Below are 27,620 nucleotides of genomic sequence, written 5' to 3' on the forward strand. Positions count from 1 at the left end.
CCCCGTCTCCCAGGCTGGCACTTTGGTCACCATTCTCGACGCCGATTGGCTGTCACAATGCGATTTGTGGTTTTTGTTCAAATCTCCCAGACCTGAGCAAACTGGCGAAGGAGACGAATTTTCACATATTTTTTATAATATTCTACTAAGATAAAGCTAAAGTTATTCATCTATGCAATCCCTTAAGTGTTTTTCTCCCCCTCCCACTCTAGGCGCTGTGGAGAGGACATGTCTCCCGCCGACTGAATGACAGTGCCAAAGTAACAAAGTTGAGGCACCACTTGCGGAAAGTCTCAGCTGGCGCCCGAGAGGAGGACAAATTGCGCAACAAAACCTCCTCTGCGTTGGACTGCATCCTTCGATACAAACACTTCTCCTCAATGCTCGAGGCTCTAAAAAACCTAGGTGAGGTCATAGTATTTGGGAAGTAAATGAAGTCTCCTAAATTGACCGAATTAAATTACTAGAGTGGCTAGTTATTTACTTCACAAATTCAAATTGTTGCTGTCTATTCATTTAAATTGCACTGGAAAGAGTCCTTGCTCACATTGATTTTGCTTTGTTTCTTTTGCATCAAAGTTCATGTGTATTCATAAAGCATCAGACCATGAGGAATATTGAACTTATCCACTTATTGAACTGGATTTATTGCCATCTCAACACAAGCCTTTGTACTGGAGTTTACGCTTCAAAATTAATAGCTAATGTGTGCTTTTTGTTTGGTATCAGCGTATGCGGAACTTCATTTGACCAAACCCGGGAAACAGGTTAGCGGACTTCCTGCTTGTGCAACAAGTGGCATAACTACGGGTTGATGAGGCTAAATCGTCTAACGTTAGCTCCTCCTGGTAACACTGACTATCGTGTGCTTCGAATGCCGAGCACAGGAGAATCCACTGCATATAACAATGGCTTTGCTCATATAGCCTCGTGAGCTGCGGACTCTGAGGTTACGTACCTGTGGCTAACGCTTACGCATGCTAACGTATCCTCAGTTGGCGGTTTGAGGCCATTTCATGATCACGGCTCCCACACAGTTGCGCGCACACAACTTGTCAGATTACAGGTAGTCATTAGTCATTTGCTGACTGTTGACTTTTTGGGTACTGGCCTTTAAGACACTGTATGAATTGAGCGCTGTCACATTAAGTTTTTTCATTCATCATTGCTCTTCCGTTCCGCTTCTCCTCACTAGGGTCGCGGGCGTACTGGAGCCTATCTTTGGGCGAAAGGCGGGGTACACCCTGAACTTGGTCGCCAGCCAATCGCAGGACACATAAGAACAAACAACCATTCACACTCACGTTCACACCTACGGGCAATTTAGAGTCTTCAATTAATGCATGTTTTTGGGATGTGGGAGGAAACCGGAGTGCCTGGAGAAAACCCACGCAGACACGGGGAGAACATGCAAACTCCACACAGGCTGTTTTTGACGTCACAATACCTTGGTACTGTACCGGTTTCGCTACTTGGTGCAACACTAGCTGATACAGTTTGCCGTTTTTATTTTTGGTTTAGACAGTATGGTATTTTATGCTGAACAATATACTATATTGGAATTCATACTCTGGACTTCACCTCCATAAATGCAAAATGTTAGGGATGGACCAGTAGCAGGCATCCTGTATCGGGTCGATACCGGCCTTATTTCAAGGTTTCAGTTACTCGTTAAGACTGCCGATACCAGCCGCTGATGAAACAAAAAATAAATCTGACATGAAGTCCTCCTCGCCAGTAGTTGGCGCTACACTGCATGGGTTTGACACATCGGCCAATCATCATGTGCGTCAGAAAGAAAGCAACCAAGAAAGAAAGGTCTTAGTTCACAATTATCTTACAATGTACTTCTGTCTAAATAGTTTCTTGGGAAGCAGCTTACACCAAACTGTCACTGAACGTTGTGTGTGTGCGCGTGCGTGCTTACAGAAGCTGCCACCAGGTTGTCCCCTGTGTGCTGTGAGCATATGGTAGAGAGCGGCGCCACCAGCGTCATCTTCACCCTTATCCTCTCCTGCAACAGGAGTGTGCCCTGCATGGATGTCATCATCTACTCCATCCAGATCCTTCTCAACCTCTCGAAGGTATAGTTTGCTAACACTGATCCATCAGTGTAGGTAAAGAATATGCGAAGCAATTATGTATTGTAATTTGCGTATTTATTAAAAGAAATAGCCTAGGGATGAAGTAATTCAATCTCACTCGAATAACTGCCCCGTTATTACAGCAGAATCACATCTAAATTCAGAACCGAAACGAGCACACTAAGAGGACATTGACAGAGCACAAAGTGGAAGAAACAATTGAATTATGCTTTTTGTACCTGATACTGAATTATCTTTATTTATTTTTAGAACTAGATGTTTTTTATTACTATTTTAGTTATTTCTGATTGGTGGACAAAGAGGAAGAAATAAGAACAAATTGATTAATTTTTTTTTTCCCCCCCAGCTTTGCCACTTACTGTTGGAGGTTAGTCCAGTAGTACAATGCAGGCAAACGACACAAACCTTGAACATTAATAAATTATATGCCGCGGGCCACAGTTTGGACACCCTTTCTTTCAGTGTTTTTGCCTGTGGTGAAAAACATCAAGATTTCAAAAGATTAAAAAACAAAACAAAAAAAACTTACTGAATGTGACTGTATCTCTTTTGAACCAATTAGATCAACAAGTAGACATGCTCTGCTGCGAAAGAGTGCGATCTTAACGGGTACCGCTTGCTGAAGTCAGTCCTTTCTTTTTGGAGAGATTCCAATACAACTCTGCAGCAATGGTAGCATCCATCCTAATCTTTGCAGAGGCTGCCATTTTTGAATAACTTCTGACATCCGAACAACACTGTCGATTGGTCTGCTCATTCACAGGAATATCAGCCAGGGCCATGGCCAGATGATGGATGGTTATGAGTTCAGGTCTTATTTTTTTTGGTCCCCTTATTGCTTCAATCTACAAGAAAGTTGTGACCCACTTCAAGTCAAGAGCTCTTGATTGGATTGTTAGTGAGAAAAACAAATTTATGTGGACTTGGATTGTTTGACTTGCATAATATGCCTTTTGAGGTCATTGTAGATGTCAAATCGGAGGCTAATTTGACATCTACCTATCTGAACTACTGTCTACTGTCTTTGTTTCCTTCAGTACCACAAAACCATTGAGGCTGTATATATGGTGGAAAACTCAGTGGAGACACTGGTAGACTTGCTCCAGAGATATAGAGAAAAAGCAGGTGATAAAGTAGCAGACAAGGGTGGCAGCATCTTCACCAAAGCCTGCTTTCTACTGGTTCTGCTCCTGCAAGAAAAATGCCATGCTGAGGTCTGGTCGTCTTTTAAAAAAAAAAAATAATAAATAAAAAAATTCTGTTGCTAATTTTGAAGATGTGTACAAACGTTAGTTTTTCTTTTCCAGGAGGTTACGAAGCATCCTAAAGTCTTGAATAGGATAAAAAGTATCTACCACCTCACTGTTCGAAAATCCAAGATGGATGCAGAAAGAAATGTGACCAGACAGAAGATTAATGCATCAATCAATGGAAGCTTCTATGTTTCAGCAACACCAAATAAATCCCGTCCCGTCCCAAAGTATGTTACAGTATTTGGAAAGATGAGTGGTTTGACATCCAATTTGTATTTGCAAGTGACTGACAATTGGTCTTTGTTTTTCCAGGTTTGCACCAGACTGGGTTCTCAGAAAGGACAAGCTTAAAAATATAGTGGATCCTCTTAAGGCCATTCAGATGTTGATGAACACTCTCTCTATTGTCATGTAGATAAACTGTCACATCTCTCACAGGATATTTTGTGTGTGTGTTTCAGAATGTCTTTTATGTAAAGGTTTTTACAAATACATTTTCATGACTACATTAAATAGATTTCTGTGTTTCCTGTTTGCAAGGGTAGAGTTTCCTTTACATTTTTTTGGCCATTTCTGGTAGCTTTCCTTTCAGTAACAAGGAGCAAAGCAGCAACAATGGCGACCGTGGAACAATGTCTGCTAGAACAAATGGACCTAGATGACCAGACGATATGTTTATGCTGCAAAATCGATCGAGAGGGCGGTGGCGCGCGGGCCAATTTGTCGGTCACGTGATGCAATGTGGGCGTTGTCGACCGCATGAGTATAAAGAGGCCTTAAGACTTCGCTAGGTGTGAGTTGTGGCCAACAGCAGCTCGTTGTGAGTTTCTTGTGTTGCCGCAAGTTAAAAAAAAAATGCAACCCCAGGACCAGTCGCACGTACCGCTTCAGCATGGGGTTGGGGCACCCATGGAGCGGGCGACTGTGGCGGATGCACTGCTGGAGGGCATGTTCAGCTGGTTTGGGACTGCTGTTGTGGATCCAATTTCCCCGGATCACACCCCTGTTGTTCCTGTTCAGCTGCTGGAGCCACCTGGTGATGGACATGTGCCAGACCTTGGCTGACCACACAGTGTACTCTTTTAATTAATTGTCAAGGAAATGTGGCCAAACTTATTTTTCCTTCCCTGCAACGTTGCCCGGAATCCAAAGAAAACAAACATTTGCTGAAAACAAATCACTTTGGAATGAACTCAAAAGTGAGAAAGTTCACCACCGGCACGTTGTACGGGTGTGTTCGTAAAGATTCTACGATTCTGCACTCTGCGCCGTTCGGAAACGCGTTTGGAATGTGCACTCTCAGAGTAGCGTTGGGGCGTCCGATTGATTTTCCAAACACACCTTATACTCACTGCTACAACCACACGTGCCGCCATGTTGCTTGCAGTAGCACTGTTATCACTCCTCTTTACTGCTTCACCACATTATTAAATGAGGGGGAAAAAGTGCGTGCCTACGAACCATACGAGACACACTTGGACTGACTTTTTTTTTTTTTTTTTTTTTTTTTTTCCCCCTTTTCTGTACAGGATATACATTGATTTCCCCCTTGAATTTCAAAATAATATGCCATAATGACAGTGACCCCAATTGTTTTTTTTTTTTTTTTTTTTTTTTTGTAAATCTATCCAGCGTGTGAATATTGATGCAAAGCACTTGAAAGTTAGTAATTGTAGTAATTTCTAAAAAAATAAAAAATCTGATGTGATAAAATGTAAACCTTTCCATTTGCCTATTGTAGGATCAAGAAGTACGGAAGAGTATTGCTGATAGTGAACTTTTTTTTTTTTTTGGTGTGGCAGCAATACGCTTCCGTAAAGAATAAACAGTTAATCATGTGCTTTTGGTTTTGGTACCAGAGGATCAAAACATTCTCAGTACTTTTCAAAGTGCTCAATCACTCATTCCCATCACGTTCAGTAAACATTTGGTGGCAGTTTTACCACATACCAAACACACTTGTAGCTCAATAAAGAGAGATTATAACAAGATTTATGCTCATCAATTTATCTTTTTGTTTTTGAAAGAACTATTTTATTTATAATAAATGGAAATGTACCAAACTTATATCAGGATCTTTTAATTGGAGGTCCAAAATAATTTAACACTTTTTTTTTTCTTTTCTTCCAATTCAGGTATTGTAATTTAAAAGAAAAGAGAAAACAGCACGTGTAGCAATACTGGCACCCCTCCTTAATATTTGGTTGCACCCTTTGGCAGTGATGACAGCCTCCAAACGTTTCTTGTATCCATCTATAAGCTTTTTGCACTTCTCAGGCTGTATTTACTTCCACTCTTCCTTTGAAATTTGTTCAAGCTCTTGAACATTTACATATCTCATCGACGGTTTAAGTACATTTCTAAGTCAACAACAGAGTACAGGAAGATTAGAAGAGATACTTTTAAGTAAATGTAATTAGGTAGTAATAATCTTCTTTTCCTTTCGGCTTGTCCCGTTAGGGGTCGCCACAGCGCGTCATCCTTTTCCATGAGAGCCTATCTCCTGCATCCTCCTCTCGAACACCAGCTGCCATCATGTCTTCCCTCACGACATCCATCAACCTTCTCTTTGGTCTTCCTCTAGCTCTCTTGCCTGGCAGCTCCATCGTCATCATCCTTCTACCAATATACTCACTCTCTCTCCTCTGGACGTGTCCAAACCATTGAAGTCTGCTCTCTCTAACTTTGTCTCCAAAACATCGAACCTTGGCTGTCCCTCTGATGAGCTCATTTCTAATTTTATCCAACCTGGTCACTCCGAGAGCGAACCTCAACATCTTCATTTCCGCCACCTCCAGCTCTGCTTCCTGTTTTCTCTTCAGTGCCACTGTCTCTAATCCATACATCATGGCTGGCCTCACCACTGTTTTATAAACTTTGCCCTTCATCCTAGCAGAGACTCTTCTGTCACATAACACACCTGACACCTTCCTCCACCCGTTCCAACCTGCTTGGACCCGTTTCTTCACTTCCTGACCACACTCACCATTGCTCTGGACGGTTGACCCCAAGTATTTAAAGTCCTCTACCCTTGCCATCTCTTCTCCCTGTAGCCTCATTCTTCCCCCACCACCCCTCTCATTCATGCACATATATTCTGTTTTACTTCGGCTAATCTTCATTCCTCTTCTTTCCAGTGCATGCCTCCATCTTTCTAACTGTTCCTCCAGCTGCTCCCTGCTTTCACTGCAGATCACAATGTCATCTGCAAACACCATGGTCCACGGGGATTCCAGTCTAACCTCATCTGTCAGCCTATCCATCACCACTGCAAAAAGGAAGGGGCTCAGGGCTGATCCCTGATGCAGTCCCACGTCCACCTTAAATTCTTCTGTCACACCGACAGCACACCTCACCGCTGTTCTGCTGCCCTCGTACATGTCCTGTATTATTCTAACATACTTCTCTGCCACTCCAGACTTCCGCATGCAGTACCACAGTTCCTCTCTGGGTACTCTGTCATAGGCTTTCTCTAGATCTACAAAGACACAATGTAGCTCCTTCTGACCTTCTCTGTACTTTTCCATCAACATCCTCAAGGCAAATAATGCATCTGTGGTACTCTTTCTAGGCATGAAACCATACTGTTGCTCGCAAATACTCACTTCTGTCCTGAGTCTAGCCTCCACTACTCTTTCCCATAACTTCATTGTGTGGCTCATCAACTTTATTCCTCTATAGTTGCCACAGCTCTGCACATCACCTTTGTTCTTAAAAATGGGCACCAGTACACTTTTCCTCCATTCCTCAGGCATCTTCTCACGCACTAGAATTCTATTGAACAAGCTGGTCAAAAACTCCACAGCCACCTCTCCTAGATGCTTCCATACCTCCACAGGAATGTCATCAGGACCAACTGCCTTTCCATTTTTCATTCTCTTTAATGCCTTTCTAACTTCCCCCTTACTAATCATTGCCACTTCCTGGTCCACCACACTTGCCTCTTCTACTCTCCCTTCTCTATCATTTTCCTCATTCATCAACTCCTCAAAGTATTCTTTCCATCTACCTAGCACACTGCTGGCACCAGTCAACATATTTCCATCTCTATCCTTAATCACCCTAACCTGCTGCACATCCTTCCCATCTCTAGCCCTCTGTCTGGCCAGCCTGTATAGATCCTTTTCTCCTTCTTTAGTGTCCAACCTGCCATACATGTCATCATATGCCTCTTGTTTTGCCTTTGCCACCTCTACCTTTGCCCTGTGTCGCATCTCAATGTATTCCTTTCGCCTCTCCTCGGTCCTCTCAGTGTCCCACTTCTTCTTAGCTAACCCTTTTCCTTGTATGATTTCCTGTACTGTGAGGTTCCACCACCAAGTCTCCTTCTCTCCTTTCCTGCCAGAAGATACACCAAGTACTCTCCTGCCTGCTTCTCTGATCACCTTGGCTGCAGTGGTCCAGTCTTCTGGAAGCTCTTCCCGTCCACCGAGAGCCTGTATCACCTCTTCCCGAAAAGATGCACAACACTCGTCCTGTCTCAGCTTCCACCACATGGTTCTCTTCTCTGCCTTTGTCTAATTTTCCTCCCCACCACCAGAGTCATCTTACACACCACCATCCTATGCTGTCTAGCCACACTCTCCCCTACCACTACCTTACAGTTGGTAACCTCCTTCAGATTACATCGTCTGCACAAGATGTAATCCACCTGTGTGCTTCTACCTCCGCTCTTGTAGGTCACCCTATGTTCGTGCCTCTTCTGGAAAAAAGTGTTCACTACAGCCATTTGCATCCTTGTTGCAAAGTCTACCACCATCTGTCCCTCCAAGTTCCTTTCCTGGATACCGTACTTACCCATCACTTCTTCATCACCCTTATTACCTTCACCAACATGTCCATTACAATCTGCACCAATTACGACTCTCTCTCTGTCTGGGATGCTCAGAACTACATCATCTAGCTCCTTCCAGAATTTCTCTTTCACCTCTAGGTCACATCCTACCTGTGGGGCATAGCCACTAATCACATTACACATAACACCCTCAATTTCAAATTTCAGCCTCATCACTCGATCTGATACTCTTTTCACCTCCAAGACATTCTTAGCCAACTCTTCTTTTAAAATAACCCCGACTCCATTTCTCTTCCCATCTACACCATGGTAAAATAATTTAAACCCTGCCCCTAAACTTCTAGCCTTACTGCCTTTCCACCTGGTCTCCTGGACACACAATATATCAACCTTTCTCCTAATCATCATGTCAACCAACTCCCGAGATTTTCCTGTCATAGTCCCAACATTCAAAGTCCCCACATTCAGTTCTAGGCTCTGTGTTTTCCTCTTCTCTTTCTGCCGAAGAACCCGCTTTCCACCTCTTCTTCTTCTTCTTCTTTGACTTCGACTTCGACCCACAGTAGCTGAATTTCCAACAGCGCCCTGCAGGTTGACGGCGCCGGTGGCGGACGTTGTTAACCCGGGCCACGACCGATCCGGTATGGAATTCTTTGGATGAACGCTCATATTTGTTTGGCAAGGTTTTAAGCCGGATGCCCTTCCTGACGCAACCCTCTGCATTTATCCGGGCTTGGGACCGGCCTACAGTTTGCACTGACTTGTGCCCCCCATAGGGCTGCATTATTAGGTAGTAATAATATAAGTGCTAAATTATGATTTGTTGTTTCCATAAAATCCCTGCAGAGGAAATGTAAAGGGAAGAACATTCACACTCACTTTTGTGCCCATAATTTCACAAGTCTATAATTTAGAAGCATTGGTAATGTACAGTATTTTGTTAAATTCATTCATTAAATTAAATTCATCAATAGTAAAGAAGGAAAAAAAAAAAAATCCATAAATTCTCCCCAAAAGTGTTTTGATAACTGACGGGCATTTATTTGAGTCTTTTTTTTTGCTAACCAGCCACTGTGGCTTGTAGTTTTGTTGTCGGATAATTGTTTCACATGCCTATAGCTATATTAAAGAACTAGATTTATTTTTTTATGTTTTAGATGCACACTGAAAACAAGACGTGTTTAACGGTACAAGAACCACCACAGGTATCAGACTGAACCAGCCCACAAACTACTGTGAGCATCTTGTAAAATATAAAATTGAATATGTTAGAAAAAGAAACTGCCTGCATTTTAGCATTGCACTTCAGCTGGGCCATGTCTGTTGATTTGTGCACAGCAATAGACAAATTCTGCTTTTCCCAGGTTTAACAGAACCTGTCCTCATTGTTGCTCACTTGTGCAACTTAATGCTCAGTGTCTGCTCATGATCTTTGAAGTAAAGCTCTTCTTCATCAAAGCCACAATGTCTCTTTCTCGTCATAACGACTCATCAAGTGGTCCTGACAGAATTGGTGTAACTGAGCCAAGTTTGTAGGCCACCTTGCTTGCACATGCCTCGTCTGGTCTGCCAATACATTTTCAATAGGCTTTGCCATGGCCACTCCAACACATTTACCTTGTCATGCTTATGCCATTTTGTAACCAGTTAGGCAGTATATTTCGGGCAGTGATGCGGAATGCACGACTTACTCCAAAATGGACGCCATTTTGAGCAACGAACAATGTAACGCGTTACTAATACATGTACTATTAAGCTTTTATGTGATTCAAAATTATATGTATTCTCTGAGGTACTGTAGTGAATTGACATCTAAACAAAACTTTAATTTAATAGAACTAGTGTATTTGTTGCACTGAATTTTCACCTCACATCAAATGTGATATTTGACCTCAGAGATGTTCTTCAGGACGAATGGACTAGAAAATCACCACAGAAAACCATATCTGATTCTATGGATTGGATAAAAGCTCCTGCAATTTTTATGTGTCTAGGTCCTTATACTGTGTGTATCTGAGAGCTCTGTGTCCACAATATGTGAGCTTGTGGAGGCAACAGGCAGAACTTTTTATTGAAAACAAGCAGACGATGCAGCAATATACTGCAGACAGTGGATGATTATTGACTCAAGTTAACATTAATTCCCCCCACCCCCACAGAAAAACAGCTACTGGCAAGTGGGCAGTTCCATTACTCCATCGATACACTTCTGCCGCATATTCAGTCCGCCGTTATGTCTTGTTCCAGAGGCGCACCAGAACTCGATGACATCATCATGGGCCGAGTACAACTTGTTGTCACGCCTGTATCTGAATACTACGTTGTGTGCCCTCATGAGTTCTCTATTCACAGTGCAGGGCTCTGCAAGAAAAATATCCTTCATATTCAGCATAAACTGTAAGTACAAATGTATAACATATTTAAAACTTCCAGTCATGTATCGTTTCAGTTTGTTTAGACTGACCACAAAATAACTATGTTGCTATTTTAAAAAACAAATAGTTAAATGCATGACTGTATTCAGCTGCGTAATAAGATTTTGTAAAACAACCTTTAAGACTTACTGAGGCATTTCATCTCTCCAATCCATTCACCATTTTTGCAGGTCTTGTAGGGTTCCCCTTCCATTTTGTAGTAATTCTGGCAAATGTACTTAACCCTCTCATTATGTTTGTAACGGAATTTAGTGGAGGAGATGGTGTCCCCACCAGCAAGGTAAGGTGGCTGCTCACAATCCAAAGGAGCTAGCAAAATTGGGACAAATATAGGTGGTCATCATTCTGGTGCATTTTTATTTACATTTATTTCCACTAGCATGAAGTCAGAAAGTATTAATACCACCTTGAATTTTTGTTTAATGTTACGGCCATTCAATATTTACCCAATCTACCCGCAGTACCCCACAACGGAATAGCACAAAAACAATAAAACTCCGGTCCTTCCATTTATTTGTCATCATCATTTGTACGGGCTTCACAACTAACAAGGCTTATCAAAGAAAAATACAAGCCAAAGTCAAAGGAACTGTCTAAAGAAGTCTGTGACAGAATTGTGGCAATGAACAAATCAAGGCAAGGCCACAAACTTTTACTATTGGCTCCTTTTCCTCACGTCTTCATGAATAAACGCATCACTCTTCGCTCTTCTGCTCCACGGTTTCCACCTCGAAAAGGTTTCCATCAAAACCAGAAAAAATATTTTCCACTTGTTTATTCCTTTTCACCGCTCCATTTGGATAACAAGCCTCGGCTTCATACTCAAAACTGCGCCGACAAGTTTGTTTTGCAGTAAGGATGCAGACAAGCATCTCTCCGACACTTACAGGGGTCCTCGGTTTACGATGGTCTGAGGTGTTGAGGCTACGAACACTGTGAAATTAACTAGTTTGCACACTGGCATAAGAATACGTCATCACGGCACAATAAGGCACGAACACTTACAGCCATACATTTTTTTTTTACTTTGATTGTTTTATATTAATGGCCTGGAATTTATTTTCGTGCAAATATTTACTGTAATCATGATTTTTCCTACAGTGACATACACTACGATGCAGTCCGACTTACGCACAAATTATGTAGAAATTCTGGAGTTCCAATTTCTTTTGCTAGCAGTGGGACTCAAACCAAGTCCTATAAAGATGATTCTGATTCTGCTTAGGGTTGCGCTACTACCACCTAAGCTAAATCCTGTGAAATCACCTGCAATTTTAATACGGTTTTCTCTTTTTCATAAAAAAAAAAAAGCATCACTATTGAATAAAGACAGCAATTTAAGACCAGAGAGTATAGCACAAATGTCTAAAACCTAAAATTTGAGCCATTTAGTTACAGTATTTTCTGTCACTTCCGCAGCTAAGGAAAAAGGCAACACTGTAGAAACCTTACCTCCACATGTTGGAAAGGGATCACTCCACTGTCCATTTGGTAGACATTCAACCTCTGCCTTCCCTCGAAGCATCTGTCCACGTTGGCGGCAATAAAAATTCAACTTTTGTCCTTTTCTTACTTGTGTGTCGGGTAGACGAGTGCTCAAGCTTACACTACCAGGTATAACTGTGACCTGGCATGGTTCTATTTTAAGAAGAAGAAAATTCGTTAAATCAGACTTAAGACGTGGTAATGGTCAAATATAAGACTACAGTAAAACACCCATACAGTTTAGATTTCAACTAATGTGATTGGTTGTTCAGTATAGGTGTGTTGAGGTTGGACTGCACAATATGGCTCGATAACACCTCTCGATTTATATTTGCCAACCAGGTAAAAAGAGCGACTATTTCTAGTTACCAGGTCATCTAGGGTTACAAGCTTGCCGAGCCAATACCATACAGGTCATGGTAAACCATCACTGGTCGACCATAAACACACGCTCGTAAGCCTACCCTGATGCTATACCTTGGCTAATCCATTGGTCACTTCAGTCAGGTGAGTTTCCTAAAGCTCTTAAAGTAGCTGCCATTAAGCTTCTGCTAAAAAATAGAGCGCTGGACGCTTCCATGTTAGCAAGCTATAGACCCATCTCAAATTTCCCTTTCATAGCCAAGATTGTTGAGAAAGTTATTTTTAACCAACTCAGCAATTTCTTGAACTTAAATTGACTTTTTGACAAATTTCAATCAGGGTTCTGAACTCATCACAGTACAGAATCTGCTCTTATCAAAGTGCTAAATGATAAGGTTGAATACTGACTCTGGAAAGGTCTGAATTCTGGTCTTGTTGGACCTCAGTGCAGCTTTTGATAGGGTAGATCATAATATACTGCTGAACAGGTTGGAAACTAAATGGAACAGTCCTTACATGGTTCAGGTCCTGCCTGGAGGAAAGGAGTTATTTTGTAACCATTGGAAATGTTCAATCTCATCGAATGGCAATGACCTATGGCGTCCCTCAAGGGTCAGTTCTTGGACCCCTCCCGTTCAGCCTGTATATGCTACCCTTGGGTCAAATTCTTCAGAACTTTAATTTTGACTATCATAGCACACATTTATATCTAGCAGTGTCTCCAGATGACTACAGTTCAATTGAGGTGTTGTGTCACTGTCTAAAACAGATAACTATTTGGATGAGCAAAAATCTTCTTCAATTAAACCACAACAAAACTGAGATAATTGTTTTTGGCCCATCCATCCATTTTCTTTTACCGCCTATCCTCACTAGGGTCGCAGGCTGCTGGAGCCTATCCCAGCTATCTTCGGGCGAGAGGAGGGGTACACCCTGAACTGGTCGCCAGCCAATCGCAGAATGTTTTTGGCAATAAAGAAAAAAGGATTGCTGTTAGTAAATACCTGGAGTGACTCTCTTTAAAAACCAAAGCCCAAGTCCAAAACCTTGGTGTTCTGAAAGATTCCAACCTGACTTTCAACAGTCATATCAATTCAATTACTAAAACTGCCTTCTACCATCAGAAGAACATATCCAGAGTGAAGGCTTGCATGTGTCAAGCAGACCAGGAGAAGCTCATCCATGCTTTTATCTCAAGTAGACTTGACTATTGTAATGGTCTTCTGACTGGACTCCCTAAAAAGAGCATTATACAGCTGAAGCTCATTCAGAATGCTGCAGCTCGGGTTCTGACCAGAACAAAGAGGCCAGAGCATATTACTCCAATTCTAAAGTCTTTACACTGGCTTCCAGTCAGCTTTAGAATAGATTTTAAAGTTCTGCTACTGGTCTATAAATCACTCAACGGTTTAGGTCCTGAATACATAAATGAAATGCTGGAATATAAACCCAGCAGGGCTCTGAGATCGACAGGCTCAGGTCAAATAGTGGAGCACAGAGTCCAAAGCAAACATGGTGAGTAAGGTTGAGCCGAGACAGCACCATACATCGACATCAATATTAAAAGGGTTAGGGTTGGAACTGAATGAACAACACAAAGTCAAATGTTTGTACGCTTGGTGACTTGTATCCTTCTGCACGTTCAGCACTGCGTTGTCGTTTGTGTGTCATCATGGATATGGATGAGTACATACAGTATATTGTTTCAGCCATCCATCTTCTGAACCACTTGTCCTCAGAGTTGCGGGTGAGCTGGAGCCTATGCCAGCTGACTTTGGGCGAGAGGCACCTTAGACTGGTTGCCAGTCCATCATAGAGCACACGTAGCCAAACAACCATTCACAATAAAGTGATCAAGTAACTTAACGTGCATGTTTTTGGGATGTGGGAGGAAGCGTGAGTACCTGGAGAAACCCTCCCAATAAGCCTGGGGAGAACAGCCTGTGCCGACTGCTCAGTGTCAAACACAGAACCCTCTGGACTGTGCAGCAATCATGCTAACCATTACTTCAACATGTGGACCGATAGTGTTGTTTCAGTGTCTTAACAGTGGTTAAATTACACTATTCACACTTGGATCACACTTATGATTATTAAAATGTTACTTAAAACATTTTATGTTTGGTTAATTAAAGGTTTTTGATGCAAAAATCAAATATTCCAAATATACATATATATAATTGATCTCAGTGGAAAAATGGTTTGGAAATGAGAACAAACTAGAAGTTGACCAAATGTATTATGCTAGACTTTAAAGGTTTCGTTGTATCAAAGCTACTCATAATTTGGTAGTTTTTCCTCAACAGTATTTATCCTGAGAATAGGATCATACCATTGCAAGTTGGGAAAGGGTTGTTCCACTGCCCAGTTGGCAAGCATTCAATTTCGTCAGATCCATCCAAGGAATATTCATCACCACAGTGAAACCTTAATTTGTGTCCAATTTGTATTGGTTGATTCCCTGGTGGCAGCTCGTCTGCACGAAGATGACGGTTGAGCTCTCCAACTTTACAAGAAATACCTGCAGGAGAAAAAAAAAAAAAAAAAAGAAAAGATTAGCAATATTGTCAAAATAAAAACAGAGGTTCAGGCGACAGAAATGTTCTCTCTTTAAACGCACCCTTACTTAGCATCCTCAAAAGATAAATGGTGTCCTATGAACATAATATACAATATTGCTATTGGTGTGAGAAGGTTACCTTCACAAGAAGGGACTGGTTTATCCCAAAGTCCATCTTGACCACAAATGAGCAGTGAGCTGCCATGCAGTTGCTTCCCAGGAACGTCACAACTGAATGTGAGGAAGCGGTCAGGAAGGATGCCCTCTTCATTTTCTGGTAAACCTTTGATTGTGATTCCTCCCTGTGCAGGCGGTGGCTCGCATCTCATAGCTATACAGACATAACAAGTCAGCAAACTCACCGAAAGGGATTTATTTTATTTTTTTTGCAGACAAGATTGTATCTGATATAAGTACTCTATGTCGCTGTTTATTGTCTGCCAGAGATGCTATTGTTTTGGTTGAGCCAGTTTGATTTGAATAATTTTCAACAAAAAATGGCTTTTCAAGAAATGTGTTTAAAAAAAATAGCTCACTGTAACTTCAGCTTCTTGCCCTCAAAGACGTTCTTAGGTCTCTTTGGTACGTTTCTAAAAATGACTGTTAGAGGTGGTGAGAACCTCACCTCCCCAAATAGACAAGCACTCCTTTTTAACAAGCTGTTGAAGAGGGATTCACTTAAATCAAATACATGTTGATTTTGCTTGAATATGTTTTCTCTCATCATGTACTTGTTATGCGTGATAACACGTACATTTATTGTAAGTTGTGAAGCTTGTGAAGACTTACATTCACATATCGGAACATGGTTGGTCCATTTGTCCAGCAAACACGTCCTGGTATCAATCTTACTCACCATTTGATAGCTACAAGGAGTTGAGAGGAGAGGGAAGCCATAACTATTACAGCAATAATAATCATCATCATCAAAATTTACTTATTATTCAAACAAAAGCATGAATTAATATATATATATTTATTTATTTTTTAAATGAATTTGTCTTTATCCACCTACCCCACATTGCAGAAGTATTTGATCGTTGCCCCGAAAACAAAGTCATCACCCTGGATTATTTGATAATAGCCATTTGGAGTGTTTTCAGGAAGTGCACATGGCTTCACTGCAATGAAGCAAAACAGTTTAGCTTTATCAAATTTAAAGTGTGCCCTCTTAATAATTGAATTGAATAATTTCCCTCTTTTTTTTTTTCTGTCGGTGAGTAACACCAGCAACCATTTTGTGGGTTAGTTACTTTGAAGCAACTTCACTCATTTGAAATTGTTGTCAGCAACCGAAGGACACATTCACACTTTTTTATTGTTGTTGTTGCAACAATTAGGCAAGTAAGAGTAGGACAAAACTCACAGAAGCAATTTCCTTCATTGACTGTCGCCCAGCTGCCACTTGTACAGTTATATCTGATGGGGAGCCCTGATACGTAACCAGTTTCACAAGTGAAATGTATCACATCTCCTTCTTGATACTCAGTCTTTCTGGGTTCTGACACATGGCCGTGAGGAACATCCGGGAACGTCAAACATGCTAACAAACAGCAACACCGGTTAAGAAGAGACACACCATTCTCACTTCCAACTTGTAAACAGAAACAACTCTGTCTGACTTGCTAGTATCCTTTTACTGTGTTAATAAAATATGCTCCGCTCACCAGCCACAATATTAGGTACACATGCACAATCTAATGCAACAGTTGCTCCATGAAAATATGTTGCTTTTACAAAGATATATATATATATATATATATTTGTCTGTTTTACACCTTTCATTGAGCAAAATATGGCAGCCAAAATATTAGAAACAAATTTCATTAGTATGCAGTGTAGTCCTACAATACTACACAATAAAGCTATAATAATAGCCACTGTTGAATTAAATTTGGGAAAGTGTAAAACCTTTTGGATGTCATTGTGCAACTGTACCTAATGAAGTGTCCAGTCAGAATGGAATAATCTTTTGGTGTCAAATATCTACAATATCACAAACTGCAATCTCTTACAATAGCTCCACTTTTCAAGACTTCTAGATCCAAAATATATCAACAATTTACCCACCCTAAATCTGAACATACTGATAAACAAAAAAAGTCTACCTTACCATTTTCAGAAAAGGAAACTCTCACGTTTCCCCAAAGTTCTAGAACCAAAAGTAATAGATGCAGTCGCATATTGGTTTGCAGCTGCGTAGTGACAATCAGAACTGGGGCCAAAACCTTGACAAAAGTGGAATTCTTGTGTTTGTCCTCAGCTCCAGCCTTCTGGGAGCACTGAGGGTCCAAAGATGAACTACCCAGGGGGATTGCACAAAAATGACCAAACATGATGCATGAACGCACTCTGCACACAGTACACCCCTGTGATTGCGTGCGTGCTTGAGCAACTCTGACATTTTCTTTAAATTTTACACAGGGTACCACTGATGCAATCGTAATCAATAGCCTGTCTTTGCCTTCACACAAAAGGTGTACTGAAAGGCTAAATATATCAAGAAAGAACAAAAGAAGTACAACTGTTTAACAACAGCTACCGCCATTTGATTTTCAGTAGTATCTTTTCATGGAAAGAAACATATCTTCATATATGTATACTGCATATTCCTTTTGACTCCTGTACACCACATTGTTTCAAACTATAGGTCTTTCAATTCAGCTCTGAAAAAGTTGCATATAAAACTAACCACTTCATATGTTTGTATTTTTCTGGTGATGATTAAGCTGTTTCAGTCTAGTTTGATTAGCATAACCATGACATTAAGATAAGAGAGTGCAAAGTCCCTCGCAAAAAGTAATTATTTGTGTACGAGGAGGTGCAATCCCAAAAAGAGAACAAATTGTTTATTTACAATAGAATGAATCATTCTTCTAAAACTAACATTGTAGGTCTATTTGAATTTCTCTAAATTGTGAATCAGTTATATACAAAGTTTGTATAAGGCATACTTTAACCCGACAACAGCTCATACTCAGTACACTGTACAACCTATACATGAATGAATATTAGTTTCTTAGTACAAAGTATTTTTGGTTTAGTCCAGGGGTGTCAAACTCATTTTTGTCACGGGCCCCACATTATAGTTACAGTGTCCCTAAGAGGGCCGTTATAACTCTGAAACCATATAAATGTTTAATCGCCTCATCCTATTATTAGATGTACACAACAAATGGATGGATAACTAGTTTTGAAATCAGAAGTCAGAGATAATAGTTTGTTCAACTCTTCAAGTTACTGTAAAAAGGGGTTTAGTACCCAAAATGCTTACGATATATCAATGTTATTATTTATTACATATGACAATTTGAAATTGTGGTACAGATTCTAGCAAGAATCATAGAAGTTCACGCACAAGATTTGCCTTTGTGGGCCACATAAAATGATGGTGGCGGGCTGAATCTGGCCCCCGGGCCTTGAGTTTGACACTTGGTTTAGCCTTTTTTGTTTTTTGAAGCCAGGCTTGATTTTAAATTATCAATATGTATTGTATTAATCAGTCTGGAGAAAAACCACACAGGCGAGGCCGGATTTGAACCATGGTCCTCAGAACTGTGCGGCAGATCTGCTAACCAGTCTCCACCGTGCCTCCTTAGATTAAATAAATGTTTTGAAATATTTCCTCTTCCATTTATGTGAAAATTAAGTTGAGTTTTCAAAAGAGCGCCAGCAGAGGACCTCGGTGGAGGTGCAGGAGCTTGAGGAAAATAAATAAAAATACACTACATGTATATCTTTTTAAACATGTTAAGCTAACTTCAATCCGGTACATGCAACTGACTTCCGCATTTGGGAAAATGGCTCTAAACACTTCGTCCCGCTTTGGGTGAACGGCGAAGGGGGCCGTCACAAAGCAGACGTGGGACCTTTAAATGTCTTTCTTTAACACAAGATCTCACCACAGAGCCACGGAAGATGACAATATTCTTGTTTAAATATATCATAACATATTTGTATAAATAAATGATATACAACGTATATGTATTTAAAACCGGACTCCACAACAATTTTTTGTTAAAAAAGTATTTTCACCCAAGTCAATACTAGAGGAGATGACAAACTGCTGATTAAGCTTCTCAGCTCTTCTAACATCTTGCTGTATTTTTCAATATTTATTATATTTAGTAAATTCCCAATTCATTTTCCATGCTGGTCCAATTGGTGGCGCATCGAAAATGATGTAGAAGACACGGAAATGAGGCATTTTGCCGAGCAATGGGCACAGCGTGGTTGTAAAACGCTCACTAAAAATATTATTCCGTGTTTCTGCAGCGTTATACCTGGGATAGGCTCCAGTAACTGAACACTCATGTCATCAAACCATAGTCATGCTCGTTAGCGTAGCAAACACAGGAAGTCAGCTATCCCATTTTTAGGGTTTAGTCACGTGACGTTCCGCATCTATCCATCCATCCGTCCATCCAGTTTCTGAGCCGCTTCTCCTCACTCGGGTCGCGGGCTTGCTGGAGCCCATCCCAGCTATCATTGGGCAGGAGGAGGGGTACACCCTGAACTGGTTGCCAGCCAATCACAGGGCACACATAAACAAACAACCATTCACACTCACATTAACACCTACGGGCAATTTAGAGTTGTCAATTAACCTACCATGCATGTTTTTGGGATGTGGGAGGAAACCGGTGGGCCCGGAGAAAACCCACGCAGGAACGGGCAGAACATGTAAACTCCACACAGGCGGGGCCTGGGATTGAACCCCGGTCCTCAGAACTGTGAGGCAGACGCTCTAACCAGTCGGCTACCGTGCCGCCACGTTCCACATATAGTGGATTAAATTCAATTTTAAATGAACCCCAATTCATTCCTATGGCGAGAGAAGAAGCAGTCATGTTTTTTTTTTTACCATGCACTTTTTGTGGTATTGTGCCTTTGTTTCTTTTTGTTTTATAGTAGTGTTACATTGGGTCAGGTTCTCCCTCTGCTTTTCACTCAGGTTTGATGAGGCCCACTGGTTTCAGATCTGGTCATCAGTTTTTAACCCTTAGAAAGACTGTACTACCCGCTAGCTGAATCTTAGTACATGTTCATATTCATGATAAGGTTTTGCAGGGATAAAAATATATTGAGAGAGAACAAGAGCAAGGGATAACACAAAAATATTGTACAAACAGAATGAAAGAGAGTAACAACTGCGATAAAAATCTGCAACATAGCGGGACCATGAAGCAAGAACCGCGATATAGCGGAGGATTACTGTATCTGTATTGTATCGTGGCCCTGAAGTGCAAAACACAGCAAATAACTCAACACAATGGCAAATTTTAAAACACAACAGCAAATAACTAATCACAACAACAAGTAACTAAACACAAAAGGAAATCACAAAACACGACATGAAGCTACCGGAAAAGTTAGGTAATGGTTGGGGAGAAGACTCATGGCTGATTGGATGACTCTACAGGAAGAGGTAGGTACTGGTTAGAGACATAAGATGCACCGCTGATTGGACGAGTGGGACGACTTGATTGGTTGACGCCATCTGTCCAGCCCAACCTAATTTAAATGCGCTGTCAGTGAGCGCATACTTATTTGAATGTCGGAATATAGTCCTGAGCATATCTATCCACTATCACCTCATACAGTATGTATATGTAACTGGAGCGAGCTAGGCGGTGCGGATGTACGTTAAGAAACCCAACTCCACATGCCTTAAAAGAGGTTGCTGAGTTAGCGGCCTGGGCACTTGTCTCCCAATACATGAGAAGAGTGGATTTGAACCCTGGTGTGGTCGACCACGCAGGAAGTGTCGCGATAGTTATTTAATGCAGAGCCACAAAATAAGATGAGTTACACATGTCCCGAGTCAAAATATTATTTGATAGCAGCAGCTACGTTTGAATCACTGGTAACGCTCATTTAAAAAAACCATGCCAGACGTGGAATAACTTCCTGGTCAAAGCGTCCAATCAAGTCCTCCCTTTCGTCCAGTCAACAATGAGTCTTATCAGTACGTACCTCTTCCGGTAGCTTAATGTCGTGTTTTTCATTTGCAATTGTGTTTTTTAAATTTGCGGTTGTGTTTTTTTACTTGCCGTTGTGGTCAGTTATTTTCTGTTGTGCTTGTTAATTTGCCGTTGGGTTTAGTTATTTTCTTTTTGTGTTTTTTAACTTGCAGTTGTGTTTAGTTATTTGCTGCTGTTGTATTTAGTTATTTGCTGTTGTGTTTTGCACTTCACGGCCACCGTAGTATTCCGTGATGATAAATTGCAGGGACTCATTGTTTCATTATTTCCGTGAGGTGTGCATTCCGGGACTCACATAGTCTCATGTGAAAAAAATTATCTATGTTTTGCTAAGTTTACCATTCTGTATCTTCTTATAGTTCTAAACAAAAAATCTCCAGAAAATAGGATGTTATAACAACATCCTATTTTCTGAGGTTTTAGCATAACAAAATTGTTGTGGTAGTATTATTATTATTAGGAAAAGCACCACTGTGCATAGTGAACAGTCATTTATTATTTATAGTTAGATAGACTAATTTGTTTAAAAATTCCATGCATCCACTTTCTATTGCTTATTCTGTTCAGGGTCATGAGTCTACTGGAGCCTAACCCAAGTGAATTTAGACGAGAGGTGGCGTATATCCTGGACTGGTCGCCAGTCAGTCACAGGATGCACGTACAGACAATCATTCACACTCACACCAACGAGCAAGTTAGAGTGGTCAGTTAACCAAACATGCATGTTTGGAGGAAACCAGAGTACTCAGAAAACCCATGCAAGCACTGGGAGAACATTAACTGTAATTTCTCACGTGTAATGCGCACCCATGTATAATACACCCCCCCAAAGTTGACCTCAAAATTCAGGAAAACCCTTCTACCTATGTATAATGTATTTTGTTACAATGCATGATTTTGCTTCTACCCATATGATCAAAACATGAAATATTATCTGTATTTTTTTTAGTTTTTTTTTTTTTAAAGAATTATTCTGACGTTAAGCACTTTATTTGAACACATAATTCTTTCTCTTTATTTACTTGCTCTTATTTTGAAATACATAGCCCTACCTTTATTTCGTAAATGAGAAAACACAGTTGTTTCATATGTTTGATTACCCAGACAGAATTTGTAAGATGGGTACAAATACAAAGAAAACATGAAAGACCAGGCAAAACACATTAAATTTTATTTTAATCAGATTCAAATAAAAAAACGGTCAAGCATTTCAGAAAAGCATTATCATTAAACAAAACATTACCATAAAGAAATTAATGATGGTTGTTGTTCAGTCATATTAAAAAAAAAAAAATATATATATTTCACAAATTCTGCCAGTGTATGTAAACTAATGAGCACAACTGTACATATTGAAATGAAAGTGTAGTCTACACCTTTTTCATAACCTTTAGGTGGCGGTGGCATACTAGAATGAAAGAGTACATCTTTTTCATAACCTCTTGGTGGTGGTGGCATATTGGAATGAAAGTGTACAGCTTTTTCATAACCACTATATGGTGGCATACATTTATAAAATGTGAAAGTTTTGTTTTTTCCCCCTTTCCATTTCTCCCTATACCTATGTATAATGCGCACTATTGACTTTTGCCAATTATTTTTTGGGCAAAAAATACGCATTATACACGAGAAATTACAGTAGTGCAAACTGCTCTCACGTGAAAGGTCAGAGCCAGATTTTCACAAAGGCCTTGCAATGAGTAATTGCGACAACTATTGAACAGCAAGCGTCATTGGCTCTCTGAAAGGAACTTTTATTATTTAAATCCCGTTTAAAAATCCATTGGTTCTTCGTGGCATTCTCAAACCCTATTTGAGAGTTGGCAGTGTGTGGCTTTATTTTGTGATTTTAATGTGTTTTTGTAAAAAGTGTTTTTATGTCCTGCATTGGTTTTATGGTATTGGTGCTATATCTTATATTTTATATTATTTTATATATTTTACATCTACTCATGTACAGCAGTTTGGTTAAATGTGCTTTATAAATACATTGGATTGGATTGGGACTAATGACAGGATAGAATGAAGTGGATCATACAGCTTTTGGCTTTAAACCTCTGCTTGTAAAAATGACACAATACTTCTGCATCATTTTCTCACATTTTATTATTAATGCAGTCAAATAGCATCTAATTACTCAATTTCTTCAGTGTCACTGTTCAACAGTCGGATCATGTAAATTGTGTGTCGAAAGAACCCCCAGCACCCCAAAATATATTCTTCCTTGCATTTTTAGTCAGATTTTCTTTGGCCCTTCAGCATCTCCCTTCCTAATTGGAAGCTGTGGAGGAAAGATTCTGTGTTGAGAAGCTTGAAATGCAGTGGATTGACAGAAAGCACGCATTTATGTAAGCAGTGTTGTTTACACAATTCTGGCCTCGAGAGTCATGGTCGATATAATGTATTATACCTCATTATTATTATTTTATTTTTTTCTAGCGTCATTGTTAAGAATTTGAGTACCCTGTCCCCATTTGTATTCCAGCTAGACTGGTTAATAACGTTGAACCTTGTGGGCAAATTATTATTAATCTTATATGAAACTGCATATTTTAGTTGCATAATATGTAACTTATTAGCAGTGCTGCACTTTACATATTATTGTGATATGTTGATAATTACATGTTGTGGCTCCAACTAAAATAACTGGACCCTGTAAAACAAAGGAATAGTCTTTGAAATAAAGCCGTCTAATAATGACATCCAATGGCTTTTGAATTATTGTTCATAGTGAAAGTACAGAAAACTAAATTGCATATTGTTAAAGATGGACTCACCTGATGCAGATGCATAACTCCAGTAGGTACTGTCTGTCTTTTAAATTATATGTACACCAGAGTTTATCAAATAAAATAAATCTGCATTTGGGAAATAAAACCTTATCCAACAACCACCAATGGTGATAACAGTGGAATCTCCCAAGTTGAATATTTCTTAACTGTACACTTTAGGGTTCAACCAAAATTAGAGGCATTTCAACCTAATCACAAAGACATCATGTGACAGCAAAATTGACTTCACCGTGTATTTTTGTTTTTTCTTGGACTTTGCGTGATGCCACCACAGAAGGTTACTCGTGATGGGGTAGTGGGTATGAGTAAAATCAACATGGAATAAGGGGGTTGGGTCTACATGTTCGTCACCGGGTCACGCATTCACCATGCTACATAGAGTTCTACCATACAGTGGTTAACCCAGTTCCATCACTGACTAATTTTGTATGAGTTTTATTTAGTCATAATATTTGGTTATTTGGTTCATGAATTCATAATCTTTTTTTTATGGAATAAAAGAAAATGTAAGTCAACCAGAGTCTTCAGTCATTGGAGGCTTCAGTGTTACATGAAAGTGCTGAGTCCACAATAATTGTCTGATGTTATCTTTTTTCCCCCCAACCTTTCTTCAGAAAGGTCAGATTAACAATTAAGTGATGCATATGCCTCCTACACGAACTACTATTGATGGAGCATCCCCCAGGCACTTTCTCCTTACCTTCACATTGAATTGGTTTACTCCACTTGCCATTTACACAGGTTGCAGAACCCTCACTTTTTTCACCTGGTTGGATACAGCGATACTCTATGACCTCATCATTGATATATTTTTCTTTATTGTCAGTGAAGGTCATGGTTTGTTCCGCATCTTTGGGCTTGGAGCAGTATGCTAAAAACACAAGAAATATAATATACAGTTTAATTAATTGTCTGTCTGTCTGTGTGTGTGATGTTCTGGGTCAAAAGAGACATAGTTGATGTGGCGGCTGGGCCTAAGTGGAGGAGGAGGGGAGAGGTGCAAGCCGGGGGAGCAGCGAGGGGCACAATTCTCACAAGGACAAAAATAAATGCCTATCAGATATCAAAACAATTGGGAGGAAATATGTTGTTAATAGATTAGCTTTTTTCTTGATTTTATACTTATCTTTCACTTACGTGTACACTTAATGTCCACCCTGTCCCATTTGCCATTTTGACATGTGATTGTGTCTTGTCCTTCCATCATATAGCTTTGTCGGCACTTGAAAGTTACTTTCGAGTCAGACAAGTATTCCCTCTGAAATGAAGTCGAAATGACGGCATTCTCAACTTTAGGAGGAGGACCGCAGGTTCCAGCAACAACTGCATGACATAAAATACTCAATTATCTTCTGAAAAACATGAAACACTTTTTTATATATCAGTTAATTTCACAAAAATTACCCTGTGTACTTGTATCCTTTAAAAAAAAAATAGTAAAGGTGACTTACGAACGCAGATTGAGTTAAGGGGTAATCCATTTGAATCCCATTTTCCTTCCACGCACAATAAGCGGTCAATCTGAGTCTGATATCCATCCCTGCAAATAATCTGGAGGCTCTGTCCATTTCCATTCCTTTGATGTTTGATTTTTGCATTGGCAATCGCAGGTATTTCCACACACTTATTGTTTTCTGCATTAGATACAACACATTTCATTGGTGGATTGAAGAAACCACAATTAATATACCACTTTGCCACCAAATGTGAAAATCAAGCTGCTGGGATGTAAATTTGTAGTGTAGTGCAAAAGGGGGAGACACACCATCTTATTAGCATTTGGTGTTTAATTAGGTATCCAATATAGTATCAAATACAAGATTTATATTGAAAAAAAACTATTCTCTGTGATGTTATTATCCATCCATCCATCAATTTTCTGAACCGCTTAACCTCACTCCTTACGGGTGTGCTGAAGCCTATCCCAGCTGACTGCGGGCGAGAGGCGGGGTACACCCTGAACTGGTCGCCAGCCAATCGCCAGCCAATCGCTGGGCACAAACAACTATTCACACTCACATTCACACCTACGGGCAATTTAGAGTCTTCAATCAACCTACCATGCATGCTTTTGGGATGTGGGAGGAAACCGGAGTACAAGGAGAAAATCCATGCAGGCATGAGGAGAACATGAGCGGTGTTAACCCTTACCCACACATTGTTCCAGTCCAAACCACAGACCACCGATGCATTTTGCTTCACCCCACCACCCTTTACTTGGAAGTTTATAACCTTCATTACACGTGTAGTAGAGTGTGTCGTGTAACGGACCAACAGCATAGCCATGGAGCACATCAGGTTGTAGACATTCTGTTTTATTTGTGAAATAAAGAATCCCATCCAATAAAAATCCAGTGAAGTGAAAGCACATATTTAACCTACGTGAGCGTGTTTTTACCTGAACAGTTCTGAATCCCAGTCCAGCCACCAAATTCACAGGTAACGGTGAATTTTCTGTCGGCATCATTCGCACATACATATTGGACACGTTCGCCTTCGTTGTAATAGCCCTTTTTACTGCTAACAATACCTGCATTGTTGAGGTCAAGTTGTTTACATTGGTGTCCTGAAAAGAGTAGTAAGGTGTAGTCAAACGAGCTGCTGATACTTGCTGGGTTGACCTATGTCCTATTAATCTGATTCCAGAACAAGGGAGATGTTTTATGCAATGCCAAATGTCAACATTCCTGATTTTCAGTGGTACCAGTGCTTCTTAAATTCGCTGTATTTACATTCGTGAATTTGTATAAAAAAAAAGTATTAAAATTTGACTGTACTATAGTTGTCACTTTGTCCAAAAACCTTGGAGCCCCTGGAAATTAGGGAACACTGTACATGTCACTGTCAAACTCATTAACTCCATATTCTTGTTAAAGCTGAAAGTCAATTATGTATGTTTTGTACACTCTTATTCCATTATTATACAGACAGCTACATTACAGGTGTAGTACAATTAATTCTGCTGTGTCATCATCCTGATTTCGAGCTGTAGTTTGGGCTACTGCACAAACAGTAAGGGCCAGGGACTTTTTACTTCCAGGAAATAAGGTCCCAAGCAAGTTCCTGGAATTTTAGTTGGAAATGCAGCTATAGCTAGTTTCATTTGCAATATTCCGCCAATTTTCTTCAAGTGCCCAGTTGCCGGGGACTACAGATGGACATTGGCGACACTTGTGTACTATTTCTAAAAATGGTGTGTACTGTATATAACGAACTGTACATTTTGGTAACATAATACGTCTGTGTCTACATGGTTACAATTAGAAAATATCCCGAAAGACTGCTTTAGTCTTGACTTTTTAAAATGTGTATGTCATAAAAATTATAGCTTTTTGTGTTGCATCCTAACATTAACTGATCGAAGAAGAAGAATTTTCAAAAGTCTTGATGCCTTCATGGGAAAAACAAAAAACAGACTTAAAAGTGTTGTTCCTTACCTGGACAATACACATTTCCTTGCCAACCATTTTCTGTACAAGTTAGAGAAAACCATTCTTGAGAACCTTTGCAGGTAAAATAGGCCGTTTCATACTTTTTGTAGATTTGCTTGCCATCACCAGCAATGTTAGCACTATGGATATCCTTACTGTCACATGTTATTTCTGGGGAAAAGAAGATGCAATTAGTAATCACTCTGTATGTGTTCTCCCACTCAATTACATAATTAGGTTCCATTACTCTGACAAACATGCATACAAAATACAGTCAAAAAAAAGAAAAAGAAAAACAAGATACAGGGCCAGTCAGTTACGAAAGGTGGATTGTCGTGATGACGTGGACCAAAGCACAGGGAAGCAGCTGAGGCAGGATGCAGGCGGTAATCATCTAAAAAAGGCATTTCATTTCAA

At 40.1% G+C, this 27,620-nt stretch overlaps 2 protein-coding genes across 2 annotated transcripts in view; one reads left to right on the forward strand and one right to left on the reverse strand.

Annotated features, from left to right (window-relative positions):
- The window catches only part of aspm (assembly factor for spindle microtubules), a 29,805-nt gene extending 25,908 nt beyond the window's left edge, over window positions 1–3,897 (forward strand). Inside the window, exons 22-26 of the mRNA XM_061779639.1 lie at window positions 213–405; window positions 1,930–2,084; window positions 3,143–3,319; window positions 3,413–3,585; window positions 3,671–3,897. Of these exons, the coding sequence (XP_061635623.1) occupies window positions 213–405; window positions 1,930–2,084; window positions 3,143–3,319; window positions 3,413–3,585; window positions 3,671–3,773 (801 nt within the window). The 3' untranslated portion in view covers window positions 3,774–3,897. The remainder of the gene's footprint in view (window positions 1–212; window positions 406–1,929; window positions 2,085–3,142; window positions 3,320–3,412; window positions 3,586–3,670) is intronic.
- Window positions 3,898–10,191: 6,294 nt separating this feature from the next.
- Window positions 10,192–27,620, reverse strand: part of LOC133480829 (complement factor H-like) — a 22,338-nt gene continuing 4,909 nt past the window's right edge. Inside the window, exons 9-21 of the mRNA XM_061779463.1 lie at window positions 27,210–27,374; window positions 26,171–26,338; window positions 25,924–26,082; window positions 25,224–25,406; window positions 24,910–25,095; window positions 24,473–24,643; window positions 16,012–16,117; window positions 15,786–15,862; window positions 15,136–15,327; window positions 14,769–14,957; window positions 12,041–12,226; window positions 10,718–10,897; window positions 10,192–10,514 (exon numbers count right to left, since the gene is read on the reverse strand). Coding sequence (XP_061635447.1) covers window positions 10,321–10,514; window positions 10,718–10,897; window positions 12,041–12,226; window positions 14,769–14,957; window positions 15,136–15,327; window positions 15,786–15,862; window positions 16,012–16,117; window positions 24,473–24,643; window positions 24,910–25,095; window positions 25,224–25,406; window positions 25,924–26,082; window positions 26,171–26,338; window positions 27,210–27,374 — 2,156 coding nt within the window. The 3' untranslated portion in view covers window positions 10,192–10,320. The remainder of the gene's footprint in view (window positions 10,515–10,717; window positions 10,898–12,040; window positions 12,227–14,768; window positions 14,958–15,135; window positions 15,328–15,785; window positions 15,863–16,011; window positions 16,118–24,472; window positions 24,644–24,909; window positions 25,096–25,223; window positions 25,407–25,923; window positions 26,083–26,170; window positions 26,339–27,209; window positions 27,375–27,620) is intronic.

This window comes from Phyllopteryx taeniolatus, chromosome 7 (genome assembly GCF_024500385.1).
Source record: "Phyllopteryx taeniolatus isolate TA_2022b chromosome 7, UOR_Ptae_1.2, whole genome shotgun sequence".
NCBI lineage: Eukaryota > Metazoa > Chordata > Actinopteri > Syngnathiformes > Syngnathidae > Phyllopteryx > Phyllopteryx taeniolatus.